The sequence below is a fragment of the Spea bombifrons genome, chromosome 4 (genome assembly GCF_027358695.1).
Source record: "Spea bombifrons isolate aSpeBom1 chromosome 4, aSpeBom1.2.pri, whole genome shotgun sequence".
Taxonomy (NCBI): domain Eukaryota; kingdom Metazoa; phylum Chordata; class Amphibia; order Anura; family Pelobatidae; genus Spea; species Spea bombifrons.
In genome coordinates, this window is record NC_071090.1 from 63839625 (window position 1) to 63861495 (window position 21871).

Here is a 21871-nt window from a genome sequence, read left to right on the forward strand (position 1 = left end):
TGAGTTTTTGTTTCATCTGTATTCTTGCATTATCGTATTGTTTAAACTACCCCTTCAAACAAATTGAAGTCTTCAGCTTCTCAATTTTAAGGGCTATCATACTCACAAGGTCACGCCCAACTTTCTCTATAACAAACATACAAAGCGGTAAGTATAATATCTATTTCCTGAACTTAGTTTAAGCAAATAATTTGCGTATGTGCATATGTGTGTGTGCATACAAGTGCATATGTTGGGGGCAAGGAACCAATGTGCCAGGGACCAGCCATTCCCTGGCACCTCCACTCCAGCTCTGCCAGAGGCACTGAATGGAGAGATCAAGAGATCTGCGCTCAAAGTCCTCATTCTGCAGGGTCAGGCAGCGAGACACTGGTGTTCGCCACCCTGCCAGCTCACTCCAGAGGTGGACTGCCAGTCCTCCTCTACATCTCTCTAACCCAAAGTAAAGGGGGGGGGGTGAGGACTTCAGAAAGATAGATGGGATGAAAGGGGAGAGATAGATAGTATAGGATAGTATGAAAATGGAGCGATAAAAGAAAAATATAGGGAAGAGAAGGGGAAGATGAGAAAGAGGGAGATGGGGAGAAAATGAAGAGTGATATAGGAAGAGAGACAATGAGAAGGGGGAATCAAATGGAAGGGGAGAGACAGAGTGAAAAAAGATAATGAAACGGTAGAAATAAAGAGGAGGAGAGATAAAGAAGTAGGGGAGAGATAAGAGAAATGGAATAGATAATGATAAAGGGAAGGCGATAAAGAGAAAGGTGAAAATTAAAGGGGGTTAGTGGGAAAGGGGAGAAGTAGACAATAAGGGCAGAGGTAATATGAAATAGGATTGATGAGATCATTTCTCCCTATGAGAAAGGGGAGAAAGAGAGTCTGTGTCTTGAAAGAATTTGTATGTTAGGGTAACTATGACTAAGGACAAGCAAGTGTGTGGATGCAGTCTAGGAGCTGGGAAAATCCTCTGGATGCAACCTGGGTGCTGGGGCAAGTCCTGTGATTCCTACAATACTGAATTTGCATGTGATTTTTCAGTTGATCTATACCAGCTAGGCTGGGTCCTGTAAATACAGGATTTGTATGTCTTATTCAGTTTATCTATAATTTATCAAAGAGGAGGCTTTAGTATCATACACTATAAGAACAAAATGTTATTTTTGCATTCCAATGTAGCATTTGAATGACAGAATCTTTAGTGGCCCGGTATAGCCCAGTATTTGTATATACCTTTTAGCAGTAGTTTTTTTAAATTTTGTTATTTTCAGCACTGTCAGTACCAGATCACCTAGAGGTTAAGGCACCATTCATGTAGGATAGCCTTTCACCTATACATTTACTAGCAAAGTAGCTAACACAATGTGTAAGTGAAACGATGAGTCCTATACAATGACAATAAGCTGGTGGCATTTAAGAATAAATGGCCCCTTAAAGTATTTTATGCTTATTGCAACACAAAGCATGTCGTAATGGAATGGACAGCTGTGTTCACTTGATTTGTCAGTGTACTGCAATAAAAGGGGTGTCTGGTGGTATAATTAGTTTCACGTCATTGTTGGACAAGCATTTAATGAGAAATGGAGGGGTGGGGTGGTAAATATTTGAGTAATCCTGAATCCACAGTGTAGCCCATAGAGAACTGAAAAATATATGTCTACTTTTGGAGGGTCACACAAAGGGATAAGTGGATTGTTTCATGTTCATAATGTAACAATGTAAAACTGAATAATTATTATATAACTCATTATATTTAACACAAAATAGAAATAACATTTTGATTGCGTATGTTTTAAGTTTTTTTCATCCTAAATTTTTACAGGTAATGCATGTTAACAGGAAAAGAGAACACCACAAATCGTCTTCCATAAGAGCATATGCTTAATTTCTAGAAGGTAGCAATCGCTGTGTCTGGATTAGTCTAGTGATGCTGCAACTGAAATCTGCACAACATCAGTAAATTAGATTACATCCTGTAATTTCCTACCAATACCATTAGAGTACATTTATTGTTACCCATGTGCTATATCTAGGAGAAACCTTCAAAAATTCTGCAGCAAAATGCTACATTTGGAGCAATTGCCACAGAAAAAGGGGAAAACTAGAAGGGCTGAATGCTTCTTATCTGCTGCCAAAACGGATGTGTCTCTGTGTTTCTGATTGTGCCTCATTAAGCAGTTACTCCAGATAGACACACTTTAAAAGTTTGATTAAGGTGTGATGTTATTTTGATGTGTGGCAAAGCCTTCCAATGAGGATGCATTGCTGGCAAACACAATGGAAACAATGGGCCCTCACTAGTTACCAGCTAAGGCAATAACATGTGCATCTAAATGATGGGCATTGTGGTTTTGGAAAAAGTAACATTCTGATACTGTTGCTAAAAAGTGAAATTCCATGACGTTGATCACAGGACCCATTTTGAAAGTCTTAAGAAAAATAGAGCAGATACAAGACTGCCAATCTAGGAACTGCCAGAAAAGTATTTTGCAAAGAAATGTTCTTTAGTGATTTCAGTCCCCTTAGGACCAGTGGGTCCTTAAACAATAAGCTCATTAGGATGTACTGGTATGCCCTGAATTTGTTTCAGCAGCAGAGACATATCTCTGCTGGCTGATCGTACATATTTCAATATGGACTATGTAGCCCTGTTTGCTGATCACAGTGTGGTCGGCACAGGCAGATCAGGCAGAAGAAAGGGAGAAAAATAGTTAAAAAAATGGAGAAAAAAATCAAGGAAAAAATTAAATTAAAAATGGCAATTAAAAATGTATGAGAGATTCCTGAAGGGATGTTGACTGCACTAGGAATAGTGCAAATAAAATAATTAACCCCCCCCCCCAAAAAAAAGGAAAAAAATAAAATAAATAATAACGTATTTTAATTTTGTTTTCTAAAAAAGTGCCCCCTTAGCCCTTTCGGTATAAGTAAACCCCCCCCCCAAAAAATAATCAGTACCCCAAACCCCTTACACCAATAATATAAAAAAATTAACATGTAAAGCATGAGGGGGCCCTAGTGAACATAAAAAATATTATGCAAGGTTCCATTTTTTTTCTGTTTAGGTTATTTTTAATCTATTTTCACTTCTGCTGAACAAAATGATGTATAATTTGTGTGGTTTTAAAAATGTCAAAAAATTATTGGGTCCTTAGATTGAAAAAGGGCCCAAGGGGTTAATTTTACGTTGATATTGAAGGGCACAGGGGAGGTTGTATAAGTAAATGTTACACAGTAAATACCTTACATATAAATTAACAAATGGAGAAAAAACACTTAATCGTATTTAAGCAAAAAAATGTACATATTGCATGCCTTAAAAACATAAAACACAGAAACTTCTCATATGCTGTTCATAGTTAGGATTCAGTACCCAGTATATACATATTGGTAACATACCTGTGAACGAAGGCCAACTCTCAGAAAGGCACATATTGGATCAAAAGCTCCTGTTCCACAGGCCAGAAGATGGGTTCTATTATAATGTTGAATAACACGGATAAAATTTGAACATTCACTCTGTGAATAAACAGCAACTTAGAATTAGTAAAAGGTCCACAGCTAATGAAAAGACATTAAAAGAAAAATGTGAATTACATATTATGGTTATCTAATTTGGAGGGCTGTCAGATACTTTTGGTCATATAGTGTAAGTTAGACAACTAACACTGAAAAGAATAAGTCATTCTTTAAATAAATGAAAATGTATGGATAAAAAAACTAACATTAATACATTATTGATCATATGTGCACCACAAAAGTTAAGTACTCAAGTAACGCAGTTGTGAAGAACGTAAATAAAATAATTATAGTTGCTACACATGTTTATGTGAGCTCAGGACTTGTAAACAATAAGTGCATCTTGAATCTCTTAAAAGTATTGTACTGTGCTGGAAATTAAAAGGATATTGAGGTTTTGCATAAGGAAAAAGTCTGGTGCCAATAAAACGTGGAGCAATCAGTTGGACGATTCTATTGGTTGCTGTAGTGATCAACAAAAAAACTCTGTGTTTGAATATAATAAAATACATATTTGTTAGATTACAATGTTAGATAAAAATGTTTATAAATTATAAACCATTACCGGTTCTCTTCCTTTCCTGTAACAGTCATCAATTTGTTGTTCTGTACTTGGCCAATGTATCTGAAAAAAAGAAAAAAAAAACAAAACAAAAAAAAAAGAAGATTTTTTATGTTAGTATATAATCGTCAGGGATAAAAGGCAAGCAAAAATCTAAAGGATGGTTTAATTTCATGTACTTCCTTTTATGCTGCAATTACTACATCTTGAAAAAGCAATTACATGGTAATTACCTCTAAAGTTATTGTATCGCCATATGTAAAGGGAAAAGAAAAGGGAGAAATCCATGTTTAAGGGCTTTAAAAATAAACTATCATCAATATACAAATAATGGACATGAGGGAGCTAGCTTTTAAACGATTTCTTTCAATGTATTTACTTTTTCTATAATTAACCTTTTGAAAGGGGTTAACACTATAGCAAGCATTCAATTAATAAGCTGCCCAAAACACAAAGTGTTAGATTAATGTTGTTTATATATCATATTATTTTACATAGCTTGCAGGCAAGCTTGAATATTCTAATGCTAACCACACCTAGAACATTTATAATGCCACAGTCATCCATCATAAGAATAAACACACACCCCACAAGAGGGGTGATTAGACTTTCTGGAATTACCATGTGAAACTTTTACAAAAGCAGCATTTTGCTAATAAACAATAATGTCAAAAATCCATGTAATTCTATACAAGTGCTTGCAAGTGCTTAGATTAGCTGAGCTACAGGTCTTCAGAAATCACATAATTAATGATACATTAGTCAGACTAAGCCATTAACAAAGATAACAATGCATGCCTTCTCTAAATATGTACTTGAGAGATACACAAAGTTTAATGAAACCCCATTATTTGTAACAGTATCTCGCACTAAAAAGACTCAGTGAGCTGAATTTGGCCAGATTATATGAGATTTAGGAAATATGAACCAAATGCGCATTCGTTTTTGTTCATCAGTCATATTATTTAATTTAACAAATCCACTAGTATAAACTGATTTATTTGTAGAGTCCAGATGACATTAACATAGTAATATGTCAGAATGTGGCATCTGAGCGTGCAGGTTAGACACTTTTTATTGAAGGAAACACTGATATATTTACTTAGAAAGTAAACAATACAATGTCTGTGATCAGAAAATATGTATGGATGTGGATAGAATGAAATATTTACTAAGTAATTCCCCTTACTTAAATGAAGGGTTCCAAATCATTATGGAGGATTACAGAGCTCAAGGGACTACTGTGGAGGTTATTGTCACTATACAGTGAAAATGTTTTATATGTTTTTACTTTGTAGGTTTGTTGCTGCTGTTAAGCATATTCGCCCTTTTCTCTACTACTGAACACGGTAAGCTCATGGCAGAAACAATCGCCCTCAATGACTAAAACCCTTGTGGCTTCTGAGATTGCTGGTGGCTCAAGAACTGGACATGTATAACACATTTATAGAGTTTAGAGACGTTGTAATGAAATTCCAAAATAAGGATAGAGAATTGTAGCGTGCTTCTTAATTCCTAGGCTACAGAAATTCAGGTCTGAAATGTATTTTTGAAATGACCATCCTCGTTTTTAAACAAATTAGAACAATAGTCTTCACCCATGCATATCTGATGAGTTCAAAACCAAGAGACCATCATTATACCTCTACTACACTGAAGCAAAACTTGAATCTGGCATACAGATGTCGGAACAATGAATGATCTAGATGTACACACTAGGGCAAAATGAGTTCCTAAATATTTTGCATTTGCAGAACATATTACTGCTCTAAATTGGATTGCATTCAAATACCTTGAATGAACAAATGTGAAGGAAGAAATTGCCTGCCATTAACTATATTGTGACAAGTAACATTTAATGCATATGTGGAATGACGATTGTGTTGAGCCAGATAATACCTCTTTACTAAAATGGGATTCCTCACATGAAAAAAATAAATTTTGCTTAGCAAAATCTTCTGTGATGTAAGACTGCAAACCAAACATAATATTTTTTACTCCCTATGTTCTGGGACCAAATGTGCGCCACCATAGAATCCCCACATCACTCAAATGTTCACCAGCCACCAGAGAGGAGGATCCCCCGCATCGCTGCAAGAGACCTGGATTCTCATCTCTGGCAGCCGGCGAACTTCTGCGCGATGCGCACAGACAACCTCCGCTGCTGCCTGACACTTCCGCCGGGCTTCTATGACAGTCATAGAGGCCCCAGCGGAAATCCCGGGTAACAGCGGAGGTTGTCTGTGTGCATCGTGCAGACATCCACTGGCTGACCCACGTGACGCCAGGGAGTCTGGAGCATGGGGATACAAGTCCAGGGATGCATCAGTAAGTCGTGGTGATTGGCAAATAGGGGGAATAAGTCAAATGTGCAGGGGCAGAGTGGTAAATAGGGAGGTATAAGGCATTTCAGTGAGGAAGAGTGGCAAAAAAGGGGGTATAAGGCATATCTAGGGGGCAGAATGGCATATAGGTGTATAAGCAATATCTGGGGGGGCACAGTGGCATAGAGGGGGTGTAAGGCGGGGCAGGGGGGCATATTAGGGAGGCAGACTGGCATATAGGGGTGTATAAGGCATATCTGAGGGGCAGAGTAGCAAGCTGTGGGGCAGATGTGCATAACTGGGGGGAAGGTTGGTAAATAAAAGGAACTAAAAACGAAAAATGCATTTTTCTCAATCACAGTTTTTATTAAATATGAAATATAGTTTACATGTGAATTGATATTTACTAGTAAAACTTTTTTTCCTATAGGGAAGTCATATTCAGGCTTTTTCTTTTTTTCTAAATTAATATTCACATTTTGGGGGGGTCATCTTATAATTCAGCCAATATGGTATATAGGACTAGCTCAGCCTATCTTGCTGGAGAAACTCACAAATATGGTCCTTCATAAAGCCTTTCTCTAATGTTCTTTAACTTCCACAGTCCTTAGGAATGAAACAACTATTTTCCCTGTACAACAGATTTAAAACTTTCTAAATGAGCTACCAGTACAGGAAAGATGAAAACAATTAGTTCTAAGCTTGCTGTAATTTATTTATATAACTTTTTCTGGCTACTAGCAGATGTCAAAGAGTAATCTCTTCATATCTACTGTGAAATTATTGAAATTTGATAGCCACTGACTTATCAGATGCTCTTCAAGCAGTGTGAGATTTAACACAGTCCACTTCATAGTAAATTCAATACTCTAGAGAGTAGACCTTTACAACTCTAAGCTCTTAACTCAACACCAGAGGTATAAGATTAATCTGCCTCTAGGCTTGCTAAGCATTATCATTTGCAAGCTTTTTCCATTACCACAATATTCACGTGAAAAGTTTAAAAAAAGAAAATTGATAGTAGACAAATACCAATGGATGATAACATCAATAATGATGGACCTTATACTTATTATAGTAAGGATAATTGAATATACCGTATTTGCTCGATTATAAGATGACCCCCCAAAAAAAATCTGAATATTAATTTAGGAAAAAAGGAAAAGCCTGAATATAAGATCACCCTATAAGAAAAAAGTTTTGATAGTAAATATTAATTCATGTAAACAATTTTTTCATATTTAATAAAAGCTATGATTAAGAAACTTTTTTTTTGTTTTTATTTCCTTTTATTGGCAACCCCCCCCAGTTATGCACATCTCTCCCCAGGCTTGCCACTCTGCCCCCAGAAATGCCTGGCATATCATGGGACAGAGTGGCATATGGGGGTAATATTTTTGATAGTATTTTTATGCCCATGTCCACTACTAGGTGCCAGAATATTTGTAAAACTTGCATGAATCAAATTTTAGTCCATAGGAACATCTATTTTCACCTTTTCAATCCTGCTACACCATTTTACTAACTAAAATACTTGAAAAACTAAGAGGATCAAATGCAATTAAAATGCAGACACGTATTTCTTTCCAAATCTAAAACTCAGGAAAATGTTTCGGTGACGAATTATCTTCAAAAAACTGAACTAAACAGCTTGTGTTTTTACTGATATAATTTAGCTGGACACATTCACACACATTTTCCAAATGACGTAATTCATATATATATATATGTCATTTCATCTATAATCTGCACAACAGTCATGCCTATTGCTGTACTGTCTAATTTAGCAAAGTCTCATGAGAAAATAGAATATGTGCTATAAGGCACGTGCAGTATTATTATTTATTGTATCTGGAAAATATTACAAAGTTGGGGAATATGACTTCTTCATGTTAGAGATTGTTTTACGCATTAATTTAAAAGTTGGCCTTGGAGTTGGGTTATAACAATAGCCTTGAACCACAAAATATAACCTAAATAGGCCTCATTTCCTCTGGATTACTGTTTGGAACATGTATGGTCTACTACCACAACCAAACAATATGACATATATGATATCATCTAAATAGATTTATATAGTTATATAAATTATATCAAGTATCAAAAAATATATTTTGAAAAACAGTACAGAGGCATACGAGGAAGCAAGACCAGCTCTAGATGTTCTTGCTTTTTCTAGATCTAATATTGAATAACGTCTCCAAATCCCACTTTCATCATATACTTGGTGGTTGGGCAGACTGGATGGGGTTGGGCAGACTGCATGTCGTTGGGTTGTTGGGCAAACTAGATGGGCCGAGTGGTTCTTATCTGCCATCACTTTCTATGTTTCTATGCTAACAAAGGGCATCTTGGCAGTTTCCCAAATAGGTCAACCCTTTAGGCAGTCTCCTAATTTGTCTATATGGTAATGCTGGTCCTGTGGGGAATAAGTCCTTTTGTTTTATGTTTGATTTCATAAATGTTTTACCTCTCTGTAGTTCTCGCTGACTTGTTCCAAGCTGAGTGAATAGAGGAGATCCTTTCCTCCAACAAACAATCTTTCTTGATACTCATCTAAGTGCATGATCCGAAGATCAAGAAATCCAAATGGGCTGTGGAAGACTGACGTTCTGTTTAAATCCCAGAGCTCTGAAATACAAACCATGAAGTAAAATATCAATAAACACGTAAAGTACGAATGCTACATAAAAGCTAACTGTCGGACGCATTTTTATTAAGGTAACATTTCAACACCTTTCCTACCAATTTACATTTGCAAAATGTGTTTTCACATTTTTATAATAGGCGAGGTATCTGATGAATGCTTTTGGCAAAGTTACATGCAAAATAAAGCTACAAAGTGAAGGAAATATAATTTTTTTAAATACCTGTATAATGTGGGTTTTTATAATAAAAAGAGTGTTTATAGTGTACTCAGTGGCGGAACTACCGGGGTCGCAGGGGTCGCGACTGCGACCGGGCCCCGGTGGCAGGGGGGCCCAAGCCAAGGGGCCGCCCGAAATCGGGCCCCGGCGGCAAGGGGCCCCAAGGTCTATGAGTTATAGACGGCCGTAGAGGCCGCATAGGCCCAGTCAGGACCGGACTGACTGGGCCTATGCGGCCTCTACGGCCGTCTATAACTCAGGGCAAAAGGGGCACTTGCCCCTTAACCCTGCAGCAGCTGCTACCGGGCCCGCCACTCTAGGGGGCCCGGGCAACCCCCACGATTAATTCCGCGCGGGGCCGCTACTTACCGGCAGACGAGGATGCCGGGGGACGCAGGAATCCAACAGTCACGTGACGTACGTAACGTACGTCACATGACCCTGCTGCGCATCTGCTTCCCCCTATGCACTGAACAAGTTGGTCTGCGAGCGCCGAGCGGCACATACTTTTTACATCTTCGGTTGTTCAGGTAAGGGGAGGCTGCATGAAGGAGTATTTGAGATTGAGTGAGAGAATTAATGAATATCTGTGAAGGAGTGAGTGAGTGAGTGAATGAATGTTTGTGAATGAGTATATGTAAATGAGTATCTGAATGAGGGAATTAATGAGTATCAATGTATGAATATCTGAATGATTGAATGGATTATCTGTGAATTAGTGAGTAAATATTTGTGAATTAATATATATGTGTGTGTGTGTGTGTGAGAGATAGCATGGATGTGTAAGGGGGGGGCAAAGATACCACAGTCAGGCTGTTTTGGTGGAAAGATGCCACAGGAGGGCTGTTTTGGGGCCAAAAATGCCACAGGAGGGCTGTTATGGTGGCAAAGATGCCACAGGCGGGCTGTTATGGGGCCAAAGATGCCACAGGCGGGCTGTTTTGGTGGCAAAGATGCCACAGGCGGGCTGTTTTGGTGGCAAAGATGCCACAGGCGGGCTGTTTTGGGGCCAAAGATGCCACAGGAGTGCTGTTTTGGGGCCAAAGATGCCACAGGAGGGCTGTTTTGGGGCCAAAGATGCCACAGGAGGGCTGTTATGGTGGCAAAGATGCCACAGGCGGGCTGTTATGGGGCCAAAGATGCCTCAGGCGGGCTGTTATGGGGCCAAAGATGCCACAGGCGGGCTGTTATGGTGGCAAAGATGCCACAGGAGGGCTGTTATGGTGGCAAAGATGCCACAGGAGGGCTGTTATGGTGGCAAAGATGCCACAGGCGGGCTGTTATGGGGCCAAAGATGCCACAGGCGGGCTGTTATGGGGCCAAAGATGCCACAGGAGGGCTGTTATGGTGGCAAAGATGCCACAGGAGGGCTGTTATGGGGCCAAAGATGCCACAGGCGGGCTGTTATGGGGCCAAAGATGCCACAGGCGGGGTGTTTTGGTGGCAAAGATGCCACAGGCGGGCTGTTTTGGTGGCAAAAATGCCACAGTCAGGCTGTTTTGGTGGAAAGATTATTTATGTATTCAAAGAAAAAGGGGCGCATGTACAAAAAGGGCCCTATGTACATGCGCCCCTTTTTCTTTGATTATGCCCTTTGAACATGCGCCCCTTTTTCTTTGATTTTTTTACAGAAATGATTCAATATGTAAATTGAATTTGTTGAAAAAAAATTGTTGGGTAAAAATCATGTTTTTTTGGGGGGGTGGGGGGCCCTTAACAGATTCTCGCACCCGGGCCCTGAGGGGTCTAGTTACGCCCCTGAGTGTACTGCTGTGATAACAGGGTTACCAGGTGTGTGAGTGGACTAATACAAGCTCCAGCATACACATGAGCACTATTTTTATTTTCATTAATATTAATTTCTAAATTGTTTGGCACAAAATCAGAAATAAATGATATAGTCAGTTCCTGACTTATCGTCCGATGTCCAATCTTTTTATAGAAGATACATTGTTTAATCAACTACATCAAGAGCAGAAACGAACTGCTTTACATAAACCAGTTTAACATGAAATCATTGTATAGTTTAGAGACCACATCCTCAATAACATAGTACAGTTAGGTTGTTAAAATGCAATGGAAGACGATGAAGGTCAAAAACTATAATAAAAATTATAACAATGATGGTCAAAAACCATAGTAATGTGTCTGTAAGTTTTAGTCTGATATTATCTTTATTGAGGTGTGATATAAGCATGACCTGTTGCTTAGACGATGTAAAATGATGACTGCTTGTATCCAAAACACACAAATATATATATATATATATATATATATATATATACACACACACACACACACACATTATTCAAATGTGAAACAAAACAGAATAACAACAACTATAGTAATAAATTATAGTATATAGTATATGCCTTGCCGCTAGAGTAAAAAAGTAAAGCACAACCCACTTCCAAAGACTATAAAATAATATATAACCCTGTGCAAAGGCGACACTCAAATAATATTTACAAAAAGGCACTTAGAGTGCTAAACAAAAAAAATCCAATAGGGAATATGAGGTGGCAAATATAGTGCTCAAAATGCACCACAAAGTGTTCCAATAGAAAATACTGAAAATAAACTCATAAAATATATAGTGCAAAATATGATGTCATATTCCGGCGCTCAACATGAAATGCCGGCACCGCGACAGAGTCACAGAGAGTGAGGGGCGCCGAGCAGTTGCTGAAAACTTCACGAGTGACAGCTCTGCGCCCCTGCCTGGGACTTAAATGAAAGCATCGTTTTTTTAAAAAAAACTTTATTTAACATGATGGATGTTAAATAAAGTTTAAAAAAAAAACAAAACAAAAAAACGATGTTTTAATCTAAGTCCTGGGCAGGTGCCCCTGCTGCCATGGCGCCCTGTGCGGCTGCACAGGTCGCATACCCCTAAGGCCGGCCCTGTTGGCAGGTACCAGAACAAGCTATAGAAAAAACTGCATTTGCTATGCCTGATGGTGACATTTGAAAGGTTGATGGACTGGATATTAAAGCCTCACAAGGAGTATGCAGCCAGTTATTTAGATGATGTTGTTTTCCATAGTAATGACTCGCAGTCAAATCTAGTGTGCAACAGGGCTAGAAGAAACAAAATATCTTGGATATGTGGTTGGTAGGGGATTGGTGAAACCCCAAATATCCAAACTTGAGGCAATCAAAAATTGGCCCATGCCACTTAATAAGAGGTACGAGCATTTTTGGTTGAATTATTACAGACGTTTCATACCAGACTTTGCCACAATTTCTGCACCTTTTTCAGATTTGGCAAAAGGTACAAAGTTTGTTATGGTTAAATGGAACGGTGATGCTGAGCACGCTTTCCAAAAACTAAAAGATGTGCTTTGTGCACACCCAATTTCTCAAAAGAGTTTATGGTACAGTGTGACGCGTCCAATGTTGGAATAGAGGTGGTCCTATCACAAGTAGCTGGGTCGAAAGAACACCCTATCCTTTACATTAGCAGAAAACTAAAGCCCCATGAACAGAATTATGCTATTGTAGAGAAAAAAAAATGCTTAGCAATATTTCCCATACCTGAACACACAGCGATAAAACAAAAATGCTTTTTTTATACCTTAAGTATTACACTCACACTTTCATTTGAGTGGTATAGACACTGATCGATGTTGTGGGCCCTTATTCCAAATCTGTAGGACAACCAGCAGACTCAAATAAAAACAGACATTTCCATGAATGAGTGGTAAAAGATATAGATATAGAATTAAAGTTAACTGTTACAGCCTTAACCCTGTATTAACCCCTGCTAGAAAACCGGCAGAAGACAAAAAGAAAAACAAATACGAAGTACGTATAGGAATATTCTCTCAAAACAAACACAGGATTTTTTTCCCCAGAAGACCAACATGAACACTTGGCCAGCGCCCAAGTCTACTACCCACTAATAATACAATTATGGTTAATATAATAATAATGATAATACTGCCAAAACCACATAATATTTAAGGCCCAGACAACAAAAGTACAAATTATTGAAGTAAAAAATATAAGAATCAAAACAAAAATATATTTTGTTTTCGTTTTAGAAATAACTAACAAGGTGCTTAGAATTCTCCTTGATCCTGATTATTCCTTGTGATCACATTTCAGTAGCTTCTCATTTGGAATTTCCTACCATTTGATATTTGACAACATGTATCCTTAAACTTTTTATTCTAAATATATATTTTGGTTTTGTAGACCTATAATAATACATTCCAAGAATTATAAACATTCTAAAAAAAAATAGAGGTTTTCTTCTGAGTTTTCCGTTACTGAATGATTAGCTGCCAAATGCTCCTAAGGGTTATGTAAGGCAACTATACAATAAGCAACTCAACGACTGTGCTAGATGGATTGAAAATCACATGCTCTATTTGCTTATCTATGAAATATATATAAAAAATAAACTAATACTTTAACACTTTTGCATTTAAGTGATGGTAAAGTTCAATGATAAATTATATAAAATTATTATGTCAACATTTTGTCTTATTTGTTACGGTTTGGACAAAGCTAGCTAATATGTTGTTACGGTTTGGACAAAGCTAGCTAAAAGAGTTAAAGAACTTGCAAGAGGCTACCCCAAACCCCACAAAGTTAGGGACAAACTCAAGCTGCCTGATGCCAATGCTTATGCACCTTGTTAGGCTTTAATTCTGCTTTCAGAAGCAGTTATGATTTGAGCATGGGACCGCCGACCCTGTCCCAGGTGCAAAGAGCCCTAGTCCCGAACCACTTATATTTGTATAGTGTTCGATGCATCATACATACATGCTGGACAGCATTGGGAAAGAAATACTACACACTTAAAATTGTATTTAACCTAAAACATATTAGCTAAAAAAAAAAAAAGTTCTACCACTCTTTCAGCAGCTTGGTAAGTGTACATACTTATATGGCTGTTCTGATTGCAGTGTAGCCACCAGAACAATATTTCATGGATGACAAAACAGGCCCACAAAATAAATCACAATAAGTAATAAACATTAGCTAAGTGCAATACCACAAATCAATGTCAGAAACAGCTTGTAGGGCCTGGAGAGATATAAAACAAAATGTGTTTTATCAGATATGAGAAATGTGCGTGTAGTAAATGGATATAAATGCATAGAAATTTATATATATCGCTAGCCTTTAGCATGCTAAAGGGGACACAAAAGTGTTTATATTAGAACTAGATTGATATGTCCATAATGTTAATGGGTAATCTGTAATTTTCGATGCATCAGGATGAACTTAAATATCCTAAACATGGGGGGGTTGAAATACGCAAATGGACAAAAGTATTGGGACATCCGACTATTACACCAACGGGGAATTTCTAAGACACTGCATTCTAAAAACCTAGACATTAATATGTAGTTGTCCCCTCCTTTGCAGCTATAACAGCTTCCACTCTTCCTGGAAGGCTTTTCTTTTGTGTGTTTCTGTGGGAACTTTTGCCCATTCATCCAGTAGAGTATTTGTCAGGCACTGTTGTTGGACGAGAAGGCCTGGTTCGAAATCTCCATTCCAGATCATCCCAAAGGTGTTCTATGGGGTTGAGGTCAGTGCTCTGTTCAGGCCAGTCAGGTTCTTCCACACCAAACTCATCCAACCATGTCTTTATGGACCTTGCTTTGTGCACGATATTGCTGGAATAGAAAAGAGCCTTCCCCAAACTGTTCCCACAAAGTTGGAAGCATAGCATTGTCCCAAATATCTTGGTATGCTGATGCAATAAGATTTCCCATGGAATATCTAGCAGTGATGACATTTCACTTACTGACTTATTGCATCTTATCACAGTATTATGCTTAAATTCACTGAGCTTTTCGGAACAACCTGTTTTTTTCACAAATGTTTGTAAGTGCAGACTGCATTGATAGGCCCTTGATTTCATACACCTGTGACAATGGGTCTTATTGAAACACCTGAATTTAAGAAAGAGGCGTGTTAGAATACATTTTTCCATATAGTGGTATATGATAAAATATAGATGTTTTGTGTGTAGGGGTAGTAGTGATGTTTTAGCAACTCTGCCTCTTGTATATGGTATTTTATCTGCATCCATTTTGGTATTGAAAACATTGCATTCAGCCATATCATTAAAAAATATTTAAGCAGGATTTGGCATATTTTAAGACTGCACCTAAGATTTTCTATAACAGAAGGCAGACGTACAGTTTATTAACATGTGAGATTTCAGCTTCTCCTTTAAAATGCAGCTAGAATACAGAAAAGATTTATAAGGTTTTTGTATTGATTACATACTAACCAAATACATGCATTTAAGAAATGGATTTTCATGGAAAAAAAGAAGAAATGTGCAGCATGATAAAAAAACAATAATTTGTAAATAATACCTATCAAGCGTGATAGTATGGTGAAGTCTCAATCATAGGAAGACAAAGTATCAAGTGAAAACTACTGCACATTTTAAATGGATTATATGACTTTCATTTCCTGCCAATATACTGCTCCAAATATTTGGGGGAAGGAAATGAGATCCATTCTTGTAGTTACTATACATTGTGGCAATGAAACAAGAAGCAATGATCCTGTTATTACTCAATTAGAGCCATTGACGAGAGCCAAAAGAATGAGATAAAGTGAGCCAAAGGCCAGAGAAACGCTTTCTCGCCAACGGTTGTTGATTGCTCCTATTCCTGTATAGTTTCTTAAAAAAATAGAGTATGTTTATCAACATATCTTAAAACAGACGAAAAGCTTAGTTTTAAAAAAAATATATAACCTGTGCTAAGTGAATGTATTTCTAAACTAAATTATTTCACATAACTCAGTTCAGTGTAGCCTTTCCAGGATAATATAATGTCAACGGGAGTTTATCTTTTCAACAAACACTAAGTATTTATATAGTGAAGTGAAGTTATATTTATTCCTGCAATTATTCAAAATAAGCCATAGATTGATTTTTATTTTCTTAAAATTTTAGTAAAAACTAGTTAGGTACATGGAGTTTTGTTTTCAAAAGAAAAATATGTTTTCATTTTAAATGAATGGACTGCTTTGATAATGGTTGTGTGAACCAGGCTACCACATTTTTTCTCTCATTGTAATTCCGTTCACACTCCCTTTATATGCTCATGAACCTGTAAAGTTTGGCCAGCATAATCTGTATACACTTCTGACCTGCTTTTATATTGTGTGTAGTGCACTTTAATTTTTGTTCTTGCCCATTGTGCGTTGTCTAAACTGTACATGCATTGATACCACAAATGGCGGTGTGGCCTGCTATAGCTGCCTTACTCTAGGGCGCAGGTGGGGATGTTGCTGGGGTGATGTAGATTCGGGAGCATCTGGTATCTGCTTCACTGGATTAACAGAATGATTTAAGGGGAAATAGTAAAGCTACTTGAATGGTACAACAACATTACCAGCTAAGCGACACAAGGGGGCAGGTAAAGTATTGACACTCACAGAATCCTTTGAGCTTCAGCTGATAACACATCCGCGTCTTTATTTGTTTCCCTATAGCAATGGGCAATTTATTCATCCAAGAAGTATTGTTACCAGAGCAAAACATCTAATATAGAAAATACAGTACATAATAATCATTGAAAAGTAGGATCTATGACCAAAAGTAAGGCTTCAGGTGAAGTCAAACCTGAACAGCAAGGTTTAAGATGTGATTATATATTATAGTTAGACATTTACATTCCTGAATTTTAAAGATTTCCACACGTCTATAAAGGTCTAAAAGGTAGCTTGCAAACTTGACTTTTAGACATTTGTTGTGTATATATATATCACAGATACAGCAAAATGATAGATTAGTTGTTCGTCCCTACCAAACTAGCAAATATTCAAAAGGCTTAGGAAACATCTCAACAAGGCCTATACACGATCATATTTCGCTGATATTTTAAAAACCATGCAAAACAACCCAAAACAATGTGGTTATACACGTTTCTTCCAAAGATGTGGAAATCTGTAAATAGACGTACTCATTGCTGCCTGTGCTATTTGTAAAAACAGAATATATAATATATAACTTATGTAATAAGTCATTCTACAAAATATGTCCTACATCTTTGAATAGATCCATGTTTACTGGTTAAGATTCCAGGCCATTAATTAAGATGCCAAAGGTAATGTTGAGATGTCATGAACATACCATTTTATTATTCATAAAGCGCAAGACTGAATTCCTGCCATGTTCTGGTTGTCTGCTTTAAACCATTTTTATTGTCAAAGTGCATATATTTATGAAAGGAGCATAAACGGTATATGTCTTCATAGTATAGTCATTTTGTTATATTTTCTTATTTTAAACACGTGATTGTCTAAAATTTATGGAATAATTGAAAATATTTCAGCCTGAAAAAGCTTCACTGTCATTCAAACACAAAAACACATCTTAACATCTGTGCAACTAATTGCTCTAAAATATTCTGACATAATCCTAAACTTGACTTTAACCTGAAGTCTCACGGAGCAGCTCTTTGCAATTCTAAATCACTCAAACTTCAAGATTAACAGTGATTTATTCCACTCCCAGTCCAAGAATGTGCAAACTAATTCCATCAAAAAGGAGACTAAACCTCTGTGTTTCAAAAGACGAACCACAATTTATAAAATAAATACTCGCAATGTTAAAAATATCTTTGTAGACTATATAAATACAATGTCAGTTGTAAGAGATGCATTGACGTTTCAGACTTTTTATAGAAATTATTTTTAGGTTAACATTTCATTAAAAACGTGGAACATTCAATATTTTTAAGAACTACTGAAATGGTAATGTTGATTTGAACTTAGGTGGTAAAAGTCATTTTAGATTTGCTCTTCTTGTTTTGTTTTTAGTGTATGTTCAAAATGTTGTTTACATACGACGATCTGAAAATTAGTCATCCCACTAACCATTTAATCACAAGATCCATGAAACTGCACGTCTGGAATCATGTAGCCCAAGCTTTAAGTGAAATATGATGTCAAACTAGATCTTTATCACATGTGAGATGTCTTCTAAAATACTTATTAAGAGTATCAGTTTATAAACTATTATATAAAAAAATGGGGGGCACTGAAATACTAATTTTTATTTATGGGATAGTGGGTATATACTGTTTATATATATCACTTTGTCTTAGTCTGTCAATTCTCGTCTTGTTAGACCCCTTGAATATATGTATTGTATTAAGTGATACGTAAGTTGTTGGCGCTATATAAATAAAAGATAATAATTATCTGTCTATCTATACCCTAGTGTCATATTGGTAAATAGCTCCTATTACTCACATTGTGTTAAACTATGAACAAATGTTATGAGCATTTCAGACGGAGCATTTTCCAGTAGTTAAGGCCACCCATAAATTTTACATGAATTCTCTGAAAGATCCCATTAGATTCTCATTATTAAAGTATGACCAAGGGGAGGTGTTAGTCTCAGAAGACCTCATCAATGTGAGTTTCACATATGACTGACATTTAAGAGTCAGGGATTTTGTCATACCTATCATCACTATTTGTGGAACACCCTAGAGTGCCTCAAACTACTTACCAACACATTTCTTCTAGGACCTATAAACGCAGCATCTGGATTTGCTTAGCCTGGTTATAGTGGAACCATGTTAAAGGTCACTTTGAGTTCTATTGAGCATGTATAACCATATAGGCACATTCACTGGATCAAGTATTTCTGTCAACTGATCTGCATCATAGATTATAACAAAAATATATGAAAATCATTACTGTTATCATGTACTGTGGCTAAGGTCTAGTTGAATGTTAGCCCTAAGGACTGTTTTTATGGTACTCTTATGACAGTATATTTTGCAAATCACCTATTTTAGCATATATCATGTATAAGTGAAATTGCATGTTCTCTTTTTGCTCTTTAAATCTTCTCTGTAATATTCAGCAATTTAAAAACATAAAAATAAAAGAAATACAATGACAATACTGTTGACAATACTGTTGTCATTCCAATTTCTTGGTTGGATAGGCAGGACTAATCATGCACAGGGAATGCATAACCCACCATATGCATGAATGGTGGCAAAGAGTGGACAGGGTTGAACATGAATGCCTTCATCCAAAGGCTGCCCTGGAGGCCAGAGCTATCCAAAGCCTCCAGGGTAATCCTAGGTAACTGTAGGGCTACAAAAGTGCATTTATGGAATTCCACTGACTTCATGGCCCACACAATAATTTTCTGAGACATCAAGTATTAATTATATGTAATTATATATAAAATAGGAAGTCTATGAAATTCAGAAATAAATTTGCCAATGATATATACATTAGAAAAAACGTCATAAAAATAGTTTCAACGGTATTCAAGAATGGATCCCATGCTTAATGAAATCTTCCTTGGGTCTCTTGTGTCCTCTGTTTTACAGTTACTGCAAAAAAAACCCCACACAAAACAAACACATGCTGTTCTTCCACTAGTGGTGATTTTATTCTCTACTGTATTGTCTCCCAATTCAAATTATATACAGCCAGCGAGGTAAATGCTTGCCACAGCTCTCAAGCCTTTACCTCTCTGGTGAGTAGTAGAATTTGCCTCAAGTCACTTGGAGTGCCATTTGTATAGAGCCAGTATGTGTGAGATAATATTTGTTTACTATTGATGCTAATATGGACTCAACCTCCAAATGTACAATTTCTTTAAGTGACATGGTATAAAACAAATTAAAATAAACAATACAGCACATCATGCTAAAAGTTTTTGTATCACATAGTCATATAGTCTAAGATTTAAGATTAAATGCCATTAAACACAGTTGCTTAAATTTAACAATGACAGGGAACACAAGGATGACACTGAATAAACCATTCCATACAAAATGTTGCAATTTAATTTAAATCCGACAGACCGTTTTAAGCCAACATTAGGCATATGGATTTGAAATACCAAATGTACAATGCTGACATGTTGTTTCACACACAAAACGTGAGGAAATGACCTATTGAAAGAAGTTATTCAACAAGCAAACTTTCTACATGGATGCTTCTCTAAACTTTCTACTGAATGTGTTTTGTGTCACTCAACATCCCTACATAGTAAATATACTAAAACCAACGAAAGACATCTGCTTGAAACACTAGTGAATTGTGTTCATCAGTAGTTGTAGGGACACTTGTGGAGTGTACAATTAAATGTATAGTGTATTACAAGGTTTAGTAAACTCTAGGGGTAATGTAGCAACAGGAAAATACAAGGGCTAACATGGAATCGGTGATTACATTATATTGTAGCCGTATAAGACAATTATGGTATTAAATGCTACTGTCTCAAGCATGCTTTTTTCATTATGTTTGCCTTTGAGCAATTGGTTTTGTTTACATTAAAATTGGGTTGAGATTTGTAAGTATAACAGCTTTTAATTATGTAATATATATTTTAAACATATTTGTGGGTTCTCTTGAACCTCTATCTTTAATTTGTATATTTATAAATTAGCCTGAATGATTTATGACAGTGAACGGTCTAGAGTTTTACAGATAGGGCATAATGGTAGGATTCTTGTAGCGGTAAGCAATTTTGGTCTTACCATGTGCTTTCGTTAAACAGGATGTATCGCATGTATTTATTCACCTCTGGAAATAATTTTCTTTCCAATTATTCGCATCATTTCAATCAAATGTGTACTGCTGAAAATATCACCTGGCTCAATATTGTGAAAGTTGCAACAGAGAGCAATGTAAGTATTTGGAAACATGACTGTAAGAAACCATTAAATTATAATACATATAACTTTTTGTATGGTTTACCAGCATAAACTAATGGAATTCTGTGGCATAGCGCTAAATCTGAATCCACAGGAATTATTGGAGTTCTTTCTGTGGATTGGTTCCACTGTAATTAGATTGTGTGTGTGTGTGTGTGTACACAAATGTATGGCCTTCTGCTTCATGTCTGAGTTTCTGCTGTTCCTTATCCCTTCCACTTTACAATAATACCGTTAACAGTTGACCGTGGAATATCTAGGAGGGATGAAATTTCATAAACTGACTGATTACAAAGGTGGCATCCTTTCTTTTTACAATTGTGTGTATATTCAGGCTATATGGCTAGGTTCTTGATTTTATACACCTGTGGCAATGGGTCAGATTAAAACACCTGAATTCAATAATTAAGAGCCATGTCCCAATACCTATGCCCATATCGTGTATATATGCACAGGCAAGATCTGTATCCTACATGATATGATTTTGTTTGCTCATTGATGTGAAAAATGTTTCATAATTCTATTTTCCATAAAAGCAAATGCAAACAGTGATTTGTATGTAATATATGCAATAGAGTTCATCCCATGCACACTCAAATTAGCATACAACATTATTGACTGGTGTCTCCCTTTAAAGACTTGTGTGTTAACTGATTAGGATTTAGATTTAACTGCATTTATATTGTCCTCTAGGATTAACAAAGAAAAACATGTAAGCACAAAAGGCATTGCCCTGTTTATTCCAAACCAAAAGAAAGCCAGTAGGTGCACAACGAAAACAACATATGCAAAATTATTGCTCCTCTAGCATCTGATTAACACAAACTTTACTGGACAGTCTCTCTCAGCTGTCATAGAAGGAAAGTCTCTCTAGGCCCCAGCCTTGGCATGCTGTATATATTTCCTTTAACAGACAACAGG

At 36.7% G+C, this 21871-nt stretch overlaps 1 protein-coding gene across 1 annotated transcript in view; it reads right to left on the reverse strand.

Annotated features, from left to right (window-relative positions):
- SEMA3E (semaphorin 3E) overlaps positions 1-21871 on the reverse strand; it is a 66057-nt gene that overhangs the window by 23239 nt on the left and 20947 nt on the right. The window contains exons 2-4 of the mRNA XM_053464499.1: positions 8873-9033; positions 4082-4141; positions 3397-3516 (exon numbers count right to left, since the gene is read on the reverse strand). Of these exons, the coding sequence (XP_053320474.1) occupies positions 3397-3516; positions 4082-4141; positions 8873-9033 (341 nt within the window). The remainder of the gene's footprint in view (positions 1-3396; positions 3517-4081; positions 4142-8872; positions 9034-21871) is intronic.